Raw genomic sequence first — 17,937 nt, 5'->3', positions numbered from 1 at the left:
GCAGTACCCAAAGCAGTACCAGCCAGCATTTCCCACCAGCAGTACCCACCAGCAGTACCAGCCAGCTGTACCCGCCAGCAGTACCAGCCAGCAGTACCCGTCAGCAGTACCCACCAGCAGTACCAGCCAGCAGTACACTCCAGCAGTACACTCCAGCAGTACCCACCAGCAGTACCAGCCAGCAGTAACAACCAGCAGTACCAGCCAGCTGTATCCACCAGCAGTACCGACCAGCAGTACCAACCAGCAGTACCCGCCAGCAGTTCTTTTCAAAATATACCACTGCAAAGAGTCAACTGCGCTCCAGACTGACCGATGCAAATCTGGAAAACCAGTTGTGAGTAGCAACATCATCAATACCAGCTAACATCACACACCTCATCAAAGAGAAGCAGTTCCAGCCATCACATTAGGGGTGAGTTAATTAAAAGTTTGACCAAAAATAACAGGCTCAATTTTAGGTTGATAATTTTGTATGGCCCCTGAATGATGTTATAAATATGCAAATTGCCGTTAGCAGAAAAAGGTTCCCCACCCCTGTTTTAAGTGTTTGTTTGTTTGTTTGCTTTTGAGTCTGAAGTTGGTGCTGACATGATTTTTAACTACTTTCAGCCCAAAGCCGTCATATGAGGTTTTGGACTTTGAGTGGAGATATCTGAATGATGGATGCAGCTGCAGGCATCATTAAGATATCTTTTTCAGCCGGCGATTCCCTGCACCGTAAGAACAATCATAGCGGCAGTACATCCGCCTAATCATTCTTACAGGCGGTGGGAGGGGACAACCCCCCCTTCTGCCATCCTCTGGTGCTTCTACCAGCTCATCCATGCAATCAGCAAGTCAAGGAATCCACCGGCGGCGGAAGTTCAATCTCTGTGACCTTCGGAGGCTCAGGCGCAATGTTTTGACTTACCGTCTGGCCAGGCAGTTTTAAATACTGCCATGTACTCAGCTGGTAAGGCAGAGATTTTTTTTTTTTTTATCCCAGTCTTTACTGCCTAGAGGAGAGATGTGGGGTCTTATAGACAGCAGATCTCTTCATAAAGAGGACCTTTCATGCCATATTCCTATTAAAAGGGATGTTTACACTCCTTCTAATAAGAATAAAAGTAATCAAAAGAAAAAAATTTAAGGGAAAGTGTAAAAATAAAATAACAAATGAAAAAAAAAAAAGTAAAGCGCCTCCAAAAAAACGCGTTTGAAAAATTGATGTGCAAATACCGTGTGACATAAAAAGTTGCAACGACCATTATTTTATTCCCTAGGTTCTCTGCTAAAAAAAAAATATATATATATATATATAATGCTTGGGGTTCTATCAAAAATATGATGATTTTTACATGTAGGAGAGGAGTGCCAGAATAGGCCTGGTATGGAAGTGGTTAAAGAGCGACCTTCCTCTCTGAGAACCAGTACAGCTGGTGCCAATACTTGAAACTGTTTTTATATTTGCTTCCTTTTAATCCCCTGCACTGAAGGAGTTTGCTTTTCAGAGTACGATTACATTTAAACCGGGGCTCTTGGACAGCGGTAGAAAACAAAGCGATGGGTTGGTAGGTGTGGCGATACTCTTTCACTGTCCAATCAGCAGGCTGGGCATGGCAAATAGAGGAACTGCAATGGAGAAAACTCAGGTCCCCTGACTGCAAAGTCTGGATCATGAGCCAAGAACTGTCCTCTTTCAAGGCGACCTTGTAATAAGTAAAAACCAATTCGCTTTGATATGTGGCTTGTCGTGGCAATTGTAATGAAGCTGTAAATGTTGTTGACAACTATAGGACATGACTGTAACATGGCGGGGGAAAGCCTGCTTGCAGCATAGCCAAAACACTTTGGAAGAGACTTAGACAATTGTGTTCTAGGCACAGGTCTGCTTCTCTGTATGGAATTACATGAAGACACTTGTAACAGGTTATGCATTCTCAAGGGAGGAGGGTGGTTGGTCAAAGTCAGGAAGCACAGCAATCATGCGGGTAATCCTCGCTGTCCTGGGAATCTTTATTGGATTTCTACACATCAAATGAGCAGCCCAGCACGGCCAGCTGACTACAATAATTACCCCAGCAGACATGTTACCAGCCTCTTCAACTGCTCGTCTTCTGCCAAATACAGATGAGCGAGGAGACAGCAACCAATTACACAATGGGCAAACATTATTAAACACCAACATTTGCTAATAATATTTGGCGTATGGAGTGACATTGACTGCTAATCAATCAATTGAAATTAGCAGGATGCCCAAACAGGTGTATCAAAGTGTCCAGAAACGAAACAAGTCAAGACGTTTTATAAAGTATATCTAATTGTACTGAATGTATTGCTTGCTTCTTAATTAATGTCTTTGTTCTTTATTGCCTGTTTTTTTTTTTTTTTTTTTTTACACATTGTCATTGTGAAATTCTTATAATTTTTTTTATACAATTTTTCACTTTTTTTAATTTCTGGAAAGTTTTACCCCCTTCATGAACGGGCATTTTTTACTATTCAGCACTGCGCTACTTTAACTGGCAATCACACAGTCATGCAACACTGTACACATATTACATTTTTATATATTTTTTTTTTTTCACATGAATAGAGCTTTCTTTTGGTGGTATTTGATCACCACTGTTTTTTTTATTTTTTAACCACTTGCCGTCTGAGTACCGTAGTACTGCTGCGGCAAAGTAGCTCGTTATCGTCTGACGACGTAGTACTACGTCGTCAGACACTCCCCTTTCTCGGCGGCGCGCGCACGCCGCCGGGGGCTCGCTCCCGCTGTATTCAGTCACAGCGGGAGTCAGGCCAGGGGAGGAGCAGCGGCGATCGCCGCTGCTCTTCCCCGATCGTCGGGGATCTAGTGTGGAGATCTCCCAAGTGACAGGCAGGGTCAGATTGCAGGGTTCAGCATAGCTGAACCCTGGATCTGTCCTTGTGTCACTCAGTCACCTCCCCCCACACACGTTAGTAAGCACCAGGCATACATTAACCCCTCCCTCTCCAATAAAATTAACCCCTTCCCTGCCAGTGTCATTTTTACAGTAACAGTGCATATATATAGCACTGATTACTGCAGTAATGTCACTGGTACCCCCAAAAGTGTCAAAAATGTCAGTCAAGGGTCCGATCTGTCTGCCGCAATGTCGCAGTCCCGCAAAAAAAATCGCAGATCGCCGCCATTACGCGTTAAAAAAAAACACCAAAAATGACAGAAATCTTTCCCTTTGTTAGTAAACGCAATAACGTTTGCGCAAACCAATCAAAATACGCTTATTGTGAATTTTTTTACCAAACATATGTAGCAGAAAACAAATTGGCCAAAAATTTAAAAAAATTTTGATTTTTACATTTTTTGGGGGGGAATTTCATATAAAAAAATGTGAAAAATATTGTTATTTTTTCAAAATTTACGCTTTTTTTTTTTATAGCGCAAAAAGTAAAAATCGCACAGGTGATCAAATACCACCAAAAGAAAGCTCTGTTTCTGGGAAAAAAAGGAAGTAAATTTCGTTTGGGTATGGCGTCGCGCGACCGCGCAATTGTCAGTTAAATTCGCACAGTGCCGAATCGCAAAAAGTGGCCCAGACGTAAGACAGCAAAATCCTCTAGTGGTAAAGTGGTTAAATGAAAAAAGACCAAACATTTTGAAAAAAATATATTTTCTCATTTCTGTTAGAAACTACTGTATATCAAATAAAATAAAAATAAATTTAGGCCAAAATGTATTCTGCTACATGTCTTTGATAAAAAAAATCCCAATACAGTGCCTTGAAAAAGTATTCATACCCCTTGAAATTTTCCAAATTTTGTCATGTTACAACCAAAAACATAAATGTATTTTATCTGGATTTTAGGGGATAGAGATAGACCAACACAAAGTGGTACATAATTGTGAAGTGGAAGGAAAAATAATAAATGGTTTTCAAAATTTTGTTACAAATAAATATGTGACAAGTGTGGCGTGCATTTGTATTCAGCCCCCCTGAGTCAATACTTTGCAGAACCACCTTTCACTGCAATTACAGCTGCAAGTCTTTTTGGGGATGTCTATACCAGCTTTGCACAGCTAGAGAGTGAAATTTTTGCCCATTCTTCTTTGCAAAATATCTCAAGCTCTGTCAGATTGGACGGAGAGCGTCTGTGAAAAGCATTTTTCAAGTCTTGCCACACATTCTCAATTGGATTTAGGTCTGGAGTTTTACTGGGCCATTCTAATAGATTAACATGCTGTGATCTAAACCATTCCATTGTAGCTCTGGCTGTATGTTTAGAGTCGTTGTCCTGCCAGAGGGTGAACCCCTGCCCCAGTCTCAAGTCTTTGGTAGACTCTTAACAGGTTTTCTTTTAAGATTTTCCTGTATTTGTCTCCATCCATCTTCCCATCAACTCTGACCATCTTCCCTGTCCATGCTGAAGAAAAGCAGCCCCACAGCATGATGCTGCCACCAACATGTTTCACAGTGGGGGTAGCATGTTCAGGATGATGTGCAGTTAGTTTTCTGCCACGCATTGCATTTTGCTTTCAGGCAAAAAAGTTAAATTTTGTTCTCATCTGACCAGAGCACCTTCTTCCACATGTTTGCTGTGTCCCCCACATGGCTTCTCGCAAACTGAACTTTTTATGGCTTTTTTTCAACAATGGTTTTCTTCTTGCCACTCTTCCATAAAGGGCAGATTTGTGGAGTGCACAACTAATAGTTGTCCTGTGGACAGATTCTCCCACCTGATCTCTGCAGCTCCTCCAGAGTTACCATGGGCCTCTTGGCTGCTTCTCTGATTAATGCTCTCCTTGCCAAGCCTGTCAGTTTAGGTGGACGGCCATGTCTTGGTAGGTTTGCAGTTGTGCCATACTCTTTCCATTTTCAGATGATGGACTGAACAGGGCTCTGTGAGATGTTCAAAGCTTGAGATATTTTTTTATAACCTAACCCTGCTTCAAACTTCTTCACAACTTTATCCCTGACCTGTCTGGTGTGTTCCTTGGCCTTCATGATGCTGTTTGTTCACTAAGGTTCTCTAACAAACTCTGAGGGCTTCACAGAACAGCTGTATTTTTACTGAGATAAAAGTACTTAACCACTTGCCGACTGCCTAACGCCGATCTACGTCGGCAGTCAGCCCCTCACAGGCAAAGTGACGTAGGGCTACGTCACTAGCTTGTGAGGGTCTAGGGAGCGAGCGCGCGCCCCCGGAGGCGCGCTCCAGCTCCCGCGTGGTCACGGACCCCCCCGCGCGTGTGACCGGCGGACATCGGCGTCACTCGGCGATCGGCGGGGGAGAGGGAGAATGTCAGGCAGCTTGTGTAAACAAGCCACCTGTCATTCTCCTTGCTGTTAAGACACTGATCACTCGGATCTAGTATGTAGATCCGTTGATCAGTGTCCTTACAGCTGAAGCCACAGCCAATCACAGTAGAAAGCACACCCCTAGGGATACACACAGCCCCTCCCTCCCAAATAAAGTTAACCCCTTCACTACCAGTGTATTTTTACAGTAACAGTGCATATATATAGCACTGATTACTGTAGAAATGTCACTGGTAACCCCAAAAGTGTCAAAAATGTCAGTCAAGGGTCCGATCTGTCCGCCCCAATGTCGCAGTACCGCAAAAAAAATCGCAGATCGCCGCCATTACACGTTAAAAAAAAAACAACAAAAATGACAAAAATCTTTCCCTTTGTTAGTAAACGCGATAACTTTTGCGCAAACCAATCAAAATACGCTTTTTGCGATTTTTTTTACCAAACATAGGTAGCATAAAACAAATTGGCCGAAAAAGTTAAAAAATTTTGATTTTTACATTTTTTTTGGGGGGAATTTCATATAAAAAAATGTGAAAAATATTGTTATTTTTGCAAAATTGACGCTCTTTTTTTGTTTATAGCGCGTGATCAAAAAATCGCACAGGTGATCAAATACCACCAAAAGAAAGCTCTGTTTGTGGGAAAAAAAGGACGCCAAATTCGTTTATGTACAGCGTCGCACGACCGCGCAATTGTCCGTTAAAGTCACGCAGTGCCGAATCGCAAAATACCCCCTGGTCGGAATGGGGGTAAAATCTTCCGGGGCTTAAGTGGTTAAAGGTGGACTATTTTTACTAATTAGGACACTTCTAAAGGCAATTGGTTCCACTAGATTTTAGTTAGGGATATCAGAGTAAAGGGGGCTGAATACAAATGCACACCACACTTTTCAGATATTTATTTGTAAAAAAATTTGAAAACCATTTATCATTTTCCTTCCACTTCACAATTATGTGCCACTTTGTGTTAGTCTATCACATAAAATCACAATAAAATACATTTACCTTTTTGGTTGTAACATGACTAAATGTGGTATGAATACTTTTTCAATGCATTATAAGTGTATATTATTTGGTTTGTGCAAAAGTTACAGTTTAAAGTTACGTCTTCAAACTATGGTATATATACTGGAATTTATGCATCTGTACTGTAATGACAGTGATCAGCTGTGACTGTGACAGGGTGGTGGGCAATTCCGCACTACCAGACACCATATGGGAGGGTTATGAACTGATGTCGCTAGTGACACCAATACAGTGATAATACGGTACACTGACACTGTACTAATGACACTGGCTGGGAAGAGGTTAACATCTAGGGACAATCAATGGGTTAACTGTGTACCTAATAATGTATAATGTGTGTAATATGTGATGCTTTAATTTTCTGATCTGGCTGTTTTTTTCTCCCTGCTTTTTAGGGAGAAGGAACAGCCAGATCCCTGTTACTATGTACTTTGTAAACACAGAACTCTGTGTGTGATTGGACAAAGCCAATCAGCTGATTTCAGCGAAAATCATTGGCTGGAATCTGCTGCCAAACTCGTGCTGTGTCCAATCACAGCACCGTCGACGGGTGGCATGCATGGATGCTACAAACCCGGAAGAAGGCCATTCATGTACATAGTTTATGGTGCTTTTCCACTGCATGGAACCGAACGGTTCGAGTCGCTTTTGTGCTTTTCCACTGCTGGTACCACATGGTACGGTGTAGGAACGGTTCGGTACACGGTGCGGCGGCGCTTTTCCACTGCATGGAACCGAACGGTACGGCTCTCTAAAACAGTACCACCTCGATTGTGGTTGCAAGAGGTACCATACCGGTACCATATCCCACAATCCTTTGCATGCAGTCACTACTAGCCACTGATTGGTCAGAGAATCGTTGTTATCCCACCCACTTAACTTTAGTACTACTTTAGTGGAAAAGCAAACCATACCAAACCGTACCGAACCGTTCCAACACAGTACCATGCGGTACCAGCAGTGGAAAAGCAAACCAGGCCAAGCAGGACCAAGCAGGGCCAAGTAGAGCCAAGCCGGTACTTGCAGTGGAAAAGTGCCGTTAGTTTATCGTGCTATTCAGGTATACAGGTAAAAGAGTCCAGCTTATAGCTGAAATCTAGGCATACACATTAACGCAGTTCTGTATTCATCAACTCAACATTAAATGTAGATGTTTACATGGACGCAGTGTAAGTACCTGAATTGGACCCGGTACTAGCTTTTTTTTTGTTGCAGTCCTTGAATTGTAGGGCTTGAACTGGGGGAGGGAGAAGCAGCACAAGAAAACCAATCAGTTCATGTGCTGACAGCAGGAGAAAGCAGAGTAACAGACAGATAAGCTCATCATTTTCCTTTACAGTCCAGTAACACACAAGCAGGAGGTAGTCCATATGACAGCCTAGGTTCAGGGGAAGTGATTTAAATGATGTTGGCTGTCATTCAGCCTGGAAGACCGAGGACATTTTGGGGCAGTAAAAATGTAGTGCAGGGGACAGCTCTTGACTGAAGGTGAATATTAACCTCCCTGGCGGTATGATTCTTTCGGATTTTAGGTGCTGAAAGTGGTACCATTATTTTGCATGTAATTCTTAAGAATGAGCAGCCCAAACCAACTATTTACATATGATTTTTTTTACTGTGCGTTCTTCTTTATAACATCTCGGGTATGATAAAGTTTGAAACACAAAATCATAAATTATAATATAGAATTGTTATCAAACAGAGACTGTTTTCTGTTCTCTTGGCAGAAAAAAAAAAAACAGAGACTGAATTGCCTTCCATTATGTTTTTTTTTTCCTTCTCCCCCCCCCCCCCCTCCCCCCCTTTTTTTTTTTCCCTGCCTATTCTCCATGAGTTCCATATTTTCTGACAGCCATACTTGAGTCTGATTCATCACATTCCCTGATGGGTTACGTCTTCCTTGGTGATTTGATCATGAATGCTTATGCTCTTTATGGTATTTACCCCTCGTGTTTGTATTACTGGTACTCCTTGTGTAGGATGCTGTGCCTTGTTAGCGCCGGTTCACATTGCAGCGACGCTAATTCGCACCACGACCTCCGAGGTCGCGGTGCGAGCAGCGCGCCGCAACCTCGGAGCGGCCGCCACGGACTTCATAACATTGAAGTCTATGGCGGTCGCCTCCGGGTCGCCCCAAAGAAGCTCCGGACCCTTTTTCTAGGTCGGAGCGACTTGTGTCGCTCCTATTAGAACGGGTCCGCAGCTTCCCTATGGGAGGCGACCTGCGGCGACCTGTGAGGCGACCAGGTCGCCTCACAGGTCGCCCTAGTGTGAACCGGCACTTAGTGTTTTGTTTTTGTTGTTTATTTTTTTATTTGTTCACTAAAGAAAAATGTATCTGATAAATTATAATATAATAAAAAAACTATAAATAAGTTAAAGTATGTATGTATGTATGTATGTATGTATATATATATATATATATATATATATATATATACATATTGTGGGAGATTAGCTCGGTGGTAGGCGTGGATGACCCCTTTGGGGGGGCGTTTACACAAGGAGATAGCCGAGAAGTGGTTGCAAACAACAGTTTGGTTTATTCTTGCAATTTACTTCACACAAGTGCAAGCCTCAAAAACAGCAAAATAAAATAAAACACAAAATAAATCCTTGCCACTGTGGGCGGCTACCTTTCACATACAGGAACCTATCTAATGTAGTCTGTCCCCAACCTACTGTTGGGCAGACTTGGCTGATCATACAGCAGACTCTCAATAGTCCATGTTTTATCTTCACACAACCAATGTCCATTGAACATGTCCCTTTTCCTTTTCACATTGAACATGTCCCTTTTCCTCTTCACATTGAACATGTCCCTTTTCCTCTTCACATTGAACATGTCCCTTTTCCTCTTCACATTGAGAATGTCCCTTTTCCTCTTCACATTGAGAATGTCCCTTTGCTTGTCTCTTCACATAGCAAACATTCCTTTATTTCTTCCACATAGAAATAGTTCATTTTCTCACCTTGAGAAGTCTTCACACTTTGTACCCTCCTTAGCATCACTTTAGGGGGTCTTCTCCCATGCTCACACAGCTTGTCGGGAGGCACACATCTGACTGTCCTCCTCTACCCACACGGCGTCAGGAGGCAGCAGTCCTTCTCCCATGCCCACACGGCGTCGGGAGGCACACATCTGACTGTCCTCCTCTTCCCCAGCTTCACACAGCGTCAGGAGGCAGCAATCAATCGACTTCCTTTGGACAAATTATAGAGGCCTTAACTTCCTAATTCCGAACAGCTGAAGGCCTTTCAACTTTCTTAAGCCGTCCTGGCTACCTTTGCAGCCGACACCCTATAGTAATTGGTGAACTTTCCAAACCAGGTATCTCCTGTCTGTGACTACATCCACAGATTTACCTGACTTCCTGTCACAATATATATATATGTATACATATATTATATATATATATATATATATATATATATATATACGTATATATATATATATATATATATAACATAAAAAGTACAGTAAAACTGCAGGAAAGGGCACTGGGGGGCAAACTAATGTGATTTTTTTTATTTTGTAATGTATCAGTGTGTTTGGTGTGTTTTACATTTGAATTTGCCGCCGGTTCCACCCCCTGCGAACGTCACGTCGCAGGAGACGGAAGAAGGGACACGGAGAGGATCGGGAGGAAGATCCGCCGCCAGACACCGACGGGATACATCGCTGGATCGCTTTCAGGATCCAGCGATCTTCCTAGCGGTACCCCGAGTGTGGCTCGGGGTTACCGCTTTTGGCTCTGAAATTTAACCCGAGCCACGCTCGGGAATACCGCTAAGAAGGTAAATGCAAAAGCATCTTATTCATTTTCATTTTTTTAACGGGCTATTTTTTTTATCTGTCTTAGTGTTTTTTTGACCAAATATTTTGGTCAATGTGTGCTTTTTTAAAAACCTTGAGCTTTTGATAATATGTGCACATGAAGGCTGTCGAATTACATGTAGGCTCTTGCTCCTGCTTAGCTGTGCTGCACAACGATTGTGCTTTGCTGATTCCATTATATCAATACAAGTGTACCAGATAATGTTTGCCTGACTAAAAACAACAGACACTGCAGCCTCTTATTACTTGAAACACTCACATTACTCCTGTTAGCCATTGACCGTGTAATCTAGGCTGCCAAGATTCGGGTAGCATTTGCAGCTTGCAAATACTGCTTTTTATTCATAAGAAAAGACATTAGTGCTGCCATATCCCCTATTATGTAAAGTGTGCATTTTAATGAGAGGTCCACTTTTGTATGTCCATTATTATGTTCTTATTCTCTCTGTGTGTCTATTTTGAAAGAAAAGCTAAATAAAGAGTGGTGAAATGTTCATAAAAGGGGTAGTGAAATCAACAATATTTCCAATTCAAACTTTTACCTAATTTTCTTGCATAATTAATATGCAGTTCAGCATCGGACAGCCTCTCTTACTTTGTGACTGCATCATACTGGCTGAGATACCAAACAAAGCTGGTCACATCCCTCAGCTGATAGTTGGATGACAGATGGTAGAGCACATGCACAATCCAACTATTGGGACAAACCCTTTTTGAAGGATACATAAGCATGTACATTCTCCTCATTCTGTTTAAGCTTTGGAGCAGGGAAAAGGAAGAAGGAGGCCACTCCAGCACTGACTTATCTTTGGGGAATCAATAGCAATCGGACAATTTTTTTTAAGACCTGTCCGATCGATGTTTCCTCAAGGATCGGTTGGTGAGGAGCATCAGTTGGTACAACGGATATGAAACCTCTGCCAGATCCAAACACTTATGTTATGATTATATTTTTGTCCAGGATTTTGTTCATAGCAAGGAGTTTATTATCCAAAACGTATGGATCTAAGACTATTTTGACCCTGCGTACCTTCAGCTCAATTAATGTTGTTGGTTGGAGTTGTGGACCTTTACATAAAGTTTGCAAGAATGGCAAAAAAAAAAGGAAATAGGCTAAAATACTTACCTTTGCTGTAAAACAATGCTACCTCTGGCATTGGGCACGTAGGCACGTGGTCAAGTGATCTCAGCTGAACGAAAACAGAATTCAGATTGACTATTTCTTACCTTCAGCAGACATCACAGGACCAAGTGTCCAGAGAATAACGCATACGATCTGTAATGAATGGAGCCTGGAGCAGCATTATTTTCAGGAAAGGTAGATAATTTAACTGGTATTTGTTTTATTTATCCTCGTTAACGTTTAAGAATAGGGTTCAGAAGACCTGGGCACATCCTTAGATCAAGCAGCATGGAACAATATTTAGCTTGCCATCTCCAAATGTTCCCTGAATATCTTAGCCCAAGAAAATGCGTTTAAATTGCTTTTACGCTGGTATATGGCTCCAGATCACTTGTCTAGGTTTGTCCCCATCGCTTCTCTGATTTTGGGGCTGTCAAAAAAGAGGCACCTTGCTTCACATCTGGTGGACCTGCCCTAAGATTATTTGTTTTCGAACAAAGGTTTACACGATGACTAGAACCAATTTGAACATCTTAGTATGCAACCTGTGGGAGGCCCTACTACACAGACCCATTCCAACACTTTCCAGGGGTCAGAGGAAACTTGTGGACTTTGTCTTTCTTGCCACTCATCATATGTTGGCTAAAGCATGGTGCCAGCCATTCATCTCATTTAAGGAAGTTAAGGCATAGTCATGGGGACTATAGTTCATGAGTGGTTCTTGAGGATCTGGGACCCATGGATATCCAACAATGATGGCCTGAACATAGATCGCACATTGCTTTCAGCCTGATTGGACCCCTGAAACCTATTTACCCTGGGTCTCAGTTTGGACCCTGCTGGATCTCTTCCCCCCATTTCTTTGCTTTCCTTCCTCTATCTTCTCTATTTGCTTTTACACTCTCTTGGGAATCCTACAGGTCAGCCTCCCCCCCCCCCTCCCCACTTATGCATGCTTACGTTCGCCGACAGGAAGCTGGTCTTGCTTGGGCACACTTATTTCATTGATGCCTACAGTGTTCAGCATAAATGAGTACAGATTCGTCAGAAAACATTTACTTTCCTTTCAGAATCAACATTTTCTATGAGACACTTTACTAAAAAATACTCCCACAAATGCGGGCCATTGATTGCAACCAAGATTTGTTTATTTGCACACACAAAAAAGCATTTTTCCTAACAAATTAATTCAAGACCATGTTGCAAAAATGAATAAACCCCAGTAAAATTCTTAAGAGCAAAGCTAAATTTTAGACAACAAAATCCTAATTAACAAGAATTGAACTACAGGTGATTCTAATTATTTATTAAATAGGTGTCCAGTAGACAGTTGATTATAAAAGGGCATAACTTAACAAAGAAAACTCCTTCGCATTTCATGCTGTCAGCAATGGCACCACATGGAAGAGAAATGTCACAAGGCCTGAGAAAGAAAAAATATGTATTTATACAAGAAGATCAGCAAAGTTTTACCTCTCAGGCCCCGTTCACACTGGGGCGATCCGACTTCCCAGGGCGACCTCTGAGGTCACGGTGCGAGCAGCGCGCCGCGACCTCGGAGCGGCCGGCACGGACTTCATAACATTGAAGTCTATGGCGGTCGCCTCCGGGTCGCCCCAAAGAAGCTCCGGACCCTTTTTCTAAGTCGGAGCGACTTGTGTCGCTCCTATTAGAACGGGTCTGCAGCTTCCCTATGGAAGGCAACCTACGGCGACCTGTGAGGCAACCAGGTCGCCTCACAGGTCGCCCCAGTGTGAACGGGGACTCAGTCAGAATACTGTAGCAAAAGTGATACAAAAATGTAACAAAGATGGAACTGCAACCATCTCAGAGAGACACCCAGGCTGTCCACTGAAGTTAACACCTTGACAGGAGTGTCTTCTGATGAGAAGGGTTGAAGAAAATCGCCATTTAAGTTCACTGCAGATAGCTAAAGAAGTAGAAAGCCAAACTGGGGTAATTGTTTCCCGTGACACAATACGGCGTACATTTCGGAGGAATGGCATGCATGGATGTCGTCCTCGAAGGAATCCTCTCCTAAAGCCCATGCACAAAAAAGCTCACCTAGAATTTGCTAGGGCCCATGCTGAAAAAGAAGAAGATTACTGGGACTCTTTATTCTTGACTTGAGTGATGGGACCAAGATAAATGTTTTTGGAACCGATGGCTTCAAAACTGTATGGTGTCACAAAGGTGAGGAGTACAAAGAAAAATGCATGGTGCCTACAGTAAAAAATGGTGGTGGCAGTGTCCTTCTGTGGGGTTGCATGAGTGCTGCTGGTGTCAGGGAGCTGCATTTAATTGATGGTATCATGAATTCACAGATGTACTGCTCTATATTAAAGTAGAAGATGCTACCATCACTCTGTGCCCTTGGTCGTCATGCACTTTTCCAATATGACAATGATCCAAAACACACATCTAAGGCCATGCATGTTGAATTTCTGAAGAAGAACAGAATGAGTGATTCAGTGGCCAAGTACTGTATGTCTCCTGATCTGAACCCAATCGAACACCTATGGAGAATTCGGAAGAGACAAGTTGAGCATCACTCTTCAACCAGCATCCAGGCTTTAAAATAGGTCGTTCTTGAAGAATGGAAAAAGATAGATGTTGCAATATGTTGCCAACTTGTTCATTCAATACCTAGAAGACTTGATGCCGTCCTTACAAGTCATGGAGGTCATACAAAATACTAGATGCAGCAGTTTTTGTTGTGGGGCATATTCATTTTGGCATCAACTAATTTGTGTAAAACTCAAGATTTTGTAATCTAAGTTATATGATTAACCCTACTTTCATGTAATGAGCTAAACAAATGTTCTAAAAAAAACTCAGCTTTGTCAAAATTTTGGAAATTGTTCTTGTGTTCATTGAGATATTGATTAAAATCTTACTGAGGTGTACTCATTTATGCTGAGCACTGTACTTTGTTGATTTTTGGAAAATTATTGTGTTTTCTGTCCTGTTACATCTCACCTACAAAAGACCTGTATGTTCGATCTTGTTTTTGTAAGTGACTCTTTTTTAAAGCAGTTTTTATAAATTTTTTTTTTTTTTTTACTGTGGATCCATCTGTAGGCTTTATGGTTTAACCGGTTGCCGACCTCCGCAAGTACATAAACTGCGGTGGTCAGCCCCAGCCAGGCAAAGTGACGTATGGGTACGTCACTTGCCTGTCACTTGCTTGTGAGCCAATAGCGGGCGAGCGCGCGCCCGCGGAGGCGTGCGCCCACCCCGGCTCGTTCCCTAGGAAGTCTGTGCGTGTGACCGGTGGACCCGATGTCTGCCGGTCACTCGGCGATCGTCGGTGGAGAGGGAGAAAGGCAGGCGGCTAATGTAAACAAGCCGCCTGTCATTCTCCCCTGTGTAGGAATAGTGATCATACGGTTCTACTATGTAGGACCGTTGATCACTGTTCCTACACCAGTAGCCATGTCCAATCACAGTTAGAAGCACGCCCCTAGGGACACACTTAACCCCTCCTTCCCCAATAAAGTTAACCCCTTCCCTGCCAGTGTCATTTTGCAGTAACAGTGCATATATATAGCACTGATTACTGCAGTAATGTCACTGGTAACCCCAAAAGTGTCAAAAATGTCAGTCAAGGGTCCGATCTGTCCGCTGCAATGTCGCAGTACCGCAAAAAAAAATCGCAGATCGCCGCCATTACGCGTTAAAAAAAACCCCACCAAAAATGACAAAAATCTTTCCCTTAGTTAGTAAACGCTATAACGTTTGCGCAAACCAATCAAAATACGCTTTTTGTGATTTTTTTTACCAAACATATGTAGCATAAAACAAATTGGCCTAAAATGTTAAAAAATTTTGATTTTTACATTTTTTTGGGGGGGAATTTCATATAAAAAAATGTGAAAAATATTGTTATTTTTGCAAAATTGACGCTCTTTTTTTGTTTATAGCGCAAAAAGTAAAAATCGCACAGGTAATCAAATACCACCAAAAGAAAGCTCTGTTTGTGGGAAAAAAAGGACATCAAATTCGTTTAGGTACAGCGTCGCATGACCACGCAATTGTCCGTTAAAGTCACACAGTGCCGAATCACAAAAATCCCCCTGGTCGGAATGGGGGTAAAATCTTACGGGGCTTAAGTGGTTAATATGTAACAGGGCTTTCTGCAGTGACACTACTTGTTTACTGTCTATTTATCTGTATGTTCACTCTTACTTATACTTTATAGTGTTACAGAATTCATAATAACATTTTGTTTCCTCTTAGGTGAGCTACAGGGCTCAGCAAACTAACAGTAGACATGCAGTGCTGAAGATGTCCATGGTTTGGATACTGGCCTTCCTTCTATATGGACCTGCCATTATAACCTGGGAATACATTGCTGGCAAATCCATCATCCCAGAAGGAGAGTGCTTTGCCGAATTCTTTTATAACTGGTATTTCCTAATCACAGCTTCCACCATAGAATTCTTCACTCCTTTTATAAGTGTGACCTTCTTTAATGTGTCTATCTATCTGAACATCCGGAAGAGGACAAAGGCCAGACTGGACCTCTTGCAAGAGCCGTACAGCCAGACAGCCACTGAAAATATAAAGCCGGTGCCAGAACCGCCAAGGTCTAGTTCTTTGAAATGTTGGAAAGTGACCCATAAAGCATTTAAAAAAGGACTTTCTGATGGTGAGGCCTACAAGTCAGCAGAGGCCGAAATACTGGAAAGAGTTAAGGGAGTTAAAAGGTCTTCTTTAAATGGGAGTACACTGTCTGTTTTAGGTAAAACAAGAAGTACCAGAAGAAGCTTTACAGAGTCAGGATCCACTCCATCATTGGAGAAGCGCATGAGGATGGTCTCCCAAGGAATCGCCCAGCGTTTCAGATTGTCAAGAGACAAAAAAGTAGCAAAGTCTTTAGCCGTCATTGTCTGTGTATTTGGGATATGTTGGGCACCCTACACCTTGCTGATGATCATTCGAGCAGCCTGTAGAGGCCACTGCGTGCCAGAATACTGGTATGAAGCCTCCTTTTGGCTCTTGTGGGTTAATTCAGCCGTCAATCCTGTTTTATATCCACTCTGCCATTATAGCTTTAGGAGGGCATTCAAGAAGATTTTGTGCCCACAAAAGCTTAAAATTAAACCTCATAGTAAATTTAATCTCTGTTGGAAATGAGTGACCCACCAAAAGAAAAAAAACGTGTTGCTTAAAGCAATAGTGAAGAAATCAAAGGTAGAACTAAAAAGATTCAATGAATCCAGAATGTGTCAAAAAAAGGTTTGATTGAAGGTTATTTGAGATTTTGGAAGACCACTGTTAAGGCAAAATGTCCAGAATTGATATTTCTGAGGAGATCAAACATTTAAAGAGGAGCTCTTACAACTTTGTGGATCCTGGTCCCTCTCCCAGTATTGTCTTGTTTTATGGTTACTCCTAGTGGTGTCACCATACTCTAGAGTTTGGCATTAATGGTCTCAACCACACCTAGAAATATAATTTATGTTCCATCAATGGATGTAATCCTATATCTTGAATAAAACATGCTTCAAATATGTGTACTTTGCAATCATCTTCACGGATCACTTCCCTTGACTACTGATTGGTTCCCCTTGTGCCTTCAGCTACAATGCTTAAACTTTATTCACTTGACATCCAAAGTTTTCTTTAAGTAGATTTTTGACGGTTCCTGCAAAAGTCAAGGAGTCTTCTTCTTCTTGGTCGTTCAATATAACAGGTAGCCTCTCCAAATGAGGCAAAAGGGCCAAGTTTAACTTTTAAAGTTGAGATTTACATATAAAGTTAGCTGGGTCTCTAAATCTAATGGACACATATACATACAGGATTTACTGACAGTAACCTCTGATTATTGAGGATGTAAACACTAACTGAGTGACATTTTTAAAGCACTGTGAATCATAAACAACTGCCATTTTTCTAATAAAATACTTGCTTTCAGCTACTGTCAACATGCATTCCAGGAATGGCTGCATGGCATTTCTCTAGGTGGGTTTCCAGATGGTGACAACAATGAACCATGCCTACAGTGGGTATAGAAAAGTATAACCCGCCTTTTCAAATAATTGCATTTTGTTGCTTTGCAGACTGAAATGAAGACAGATACAGTTTTTGTTTTATCCAGCTGTGTTTATTGGTGCAATTTATAACACCCAAGTGAAAGATTATAAGACCAACATTTCAGAACAAAAAATAAATAAAACAGAATCACTGAGTTGGAAAAAGGATCATCCCCCTTATGCCAGTATTTTGTCATTTTGCTTTAATTACAGACTCTACTATCTTTGCACATCCAGAATTTGAAATATGTGCCCACTCTTCTTTGCAGAACTGCTTAAAGCGGAGTTCCGGGCACAGAAACCATTTTTCAATAAACATACCCCCGGGACAGTCAGGGCTAGCACATTCCACAATGGCTAGCCTCTCATCTGTCCCGGTTCGCACTTACCTGCAAGAAGAAATACTTACTTATAAAATTTCTTTCACAGCGTTTCCATCTCCCAGAATGCGCCTGCACCGGCCCCTCTCGTCACTTCCGGTGCGGCGCCGCATTCCTCCACAGCTTCTGGGCATGCCCAGAAGCTGTTTAGCAGGGAATGAGGTGTCGCCCCGGAAGTGACGAGCAGGGCCGGTGCCGTCGCATTGATTCCTGGGAGCGATGACGTTCAGCTCCCAGGAATCATCGCAAGA

The 17,937-nt window shown here is 42.2% G+C and overlaps 2 protein-coding genes across 2 annotated transcripts in view; both read left to right on the top strand.

The window, feature by feature from the left end:
- The window catches only part of HRH3 (histamine receptor H3), a 38,184-nt gene extending 21,709 nt beyond the window's left edge, over positions 1-16,475 (top strand). Inside the window, exon 3 of the mRNA XM_082272408.1 lies at positions 15,508-16,475. Within this exon, the coding sequence (XP_082128534.1) occupies positions 15,508-16,407 (900 nt within the window). The 3' untranslated portion in view covers positions 16,408-16,475. The remainder of the gene's footprint in view (positions 1-15,507) is intronic.
- The window catches only part of LENG1 (leukocyte receptor cluster member 1), a gene marked incomplete at its 3' end in the record, with an annotated part of 178,469 nt that overhangs the window by 94,558 nt on the left and 65,974 nt on the right, over positions 1-17,937 (top strand). The gene's annotated exons all lie outside the window — the stretch shown is intronic.

The sequence above is a fragment of the Pelophylax lessonae genome (assembly GCF_965119305.1).
Source record: "Pelophylax lessonae genome assembly, chromosome: 11".
Classification (NCBI taxonomy): Eukaryota; Metazoa; Chordata; class Amphibia; order Anura; family Ranidae; genus Pelophylax; species Pelophylax lessonae.
This window is presented reverse-complemented; position numbering and strand designations above follow the sequence as displayed.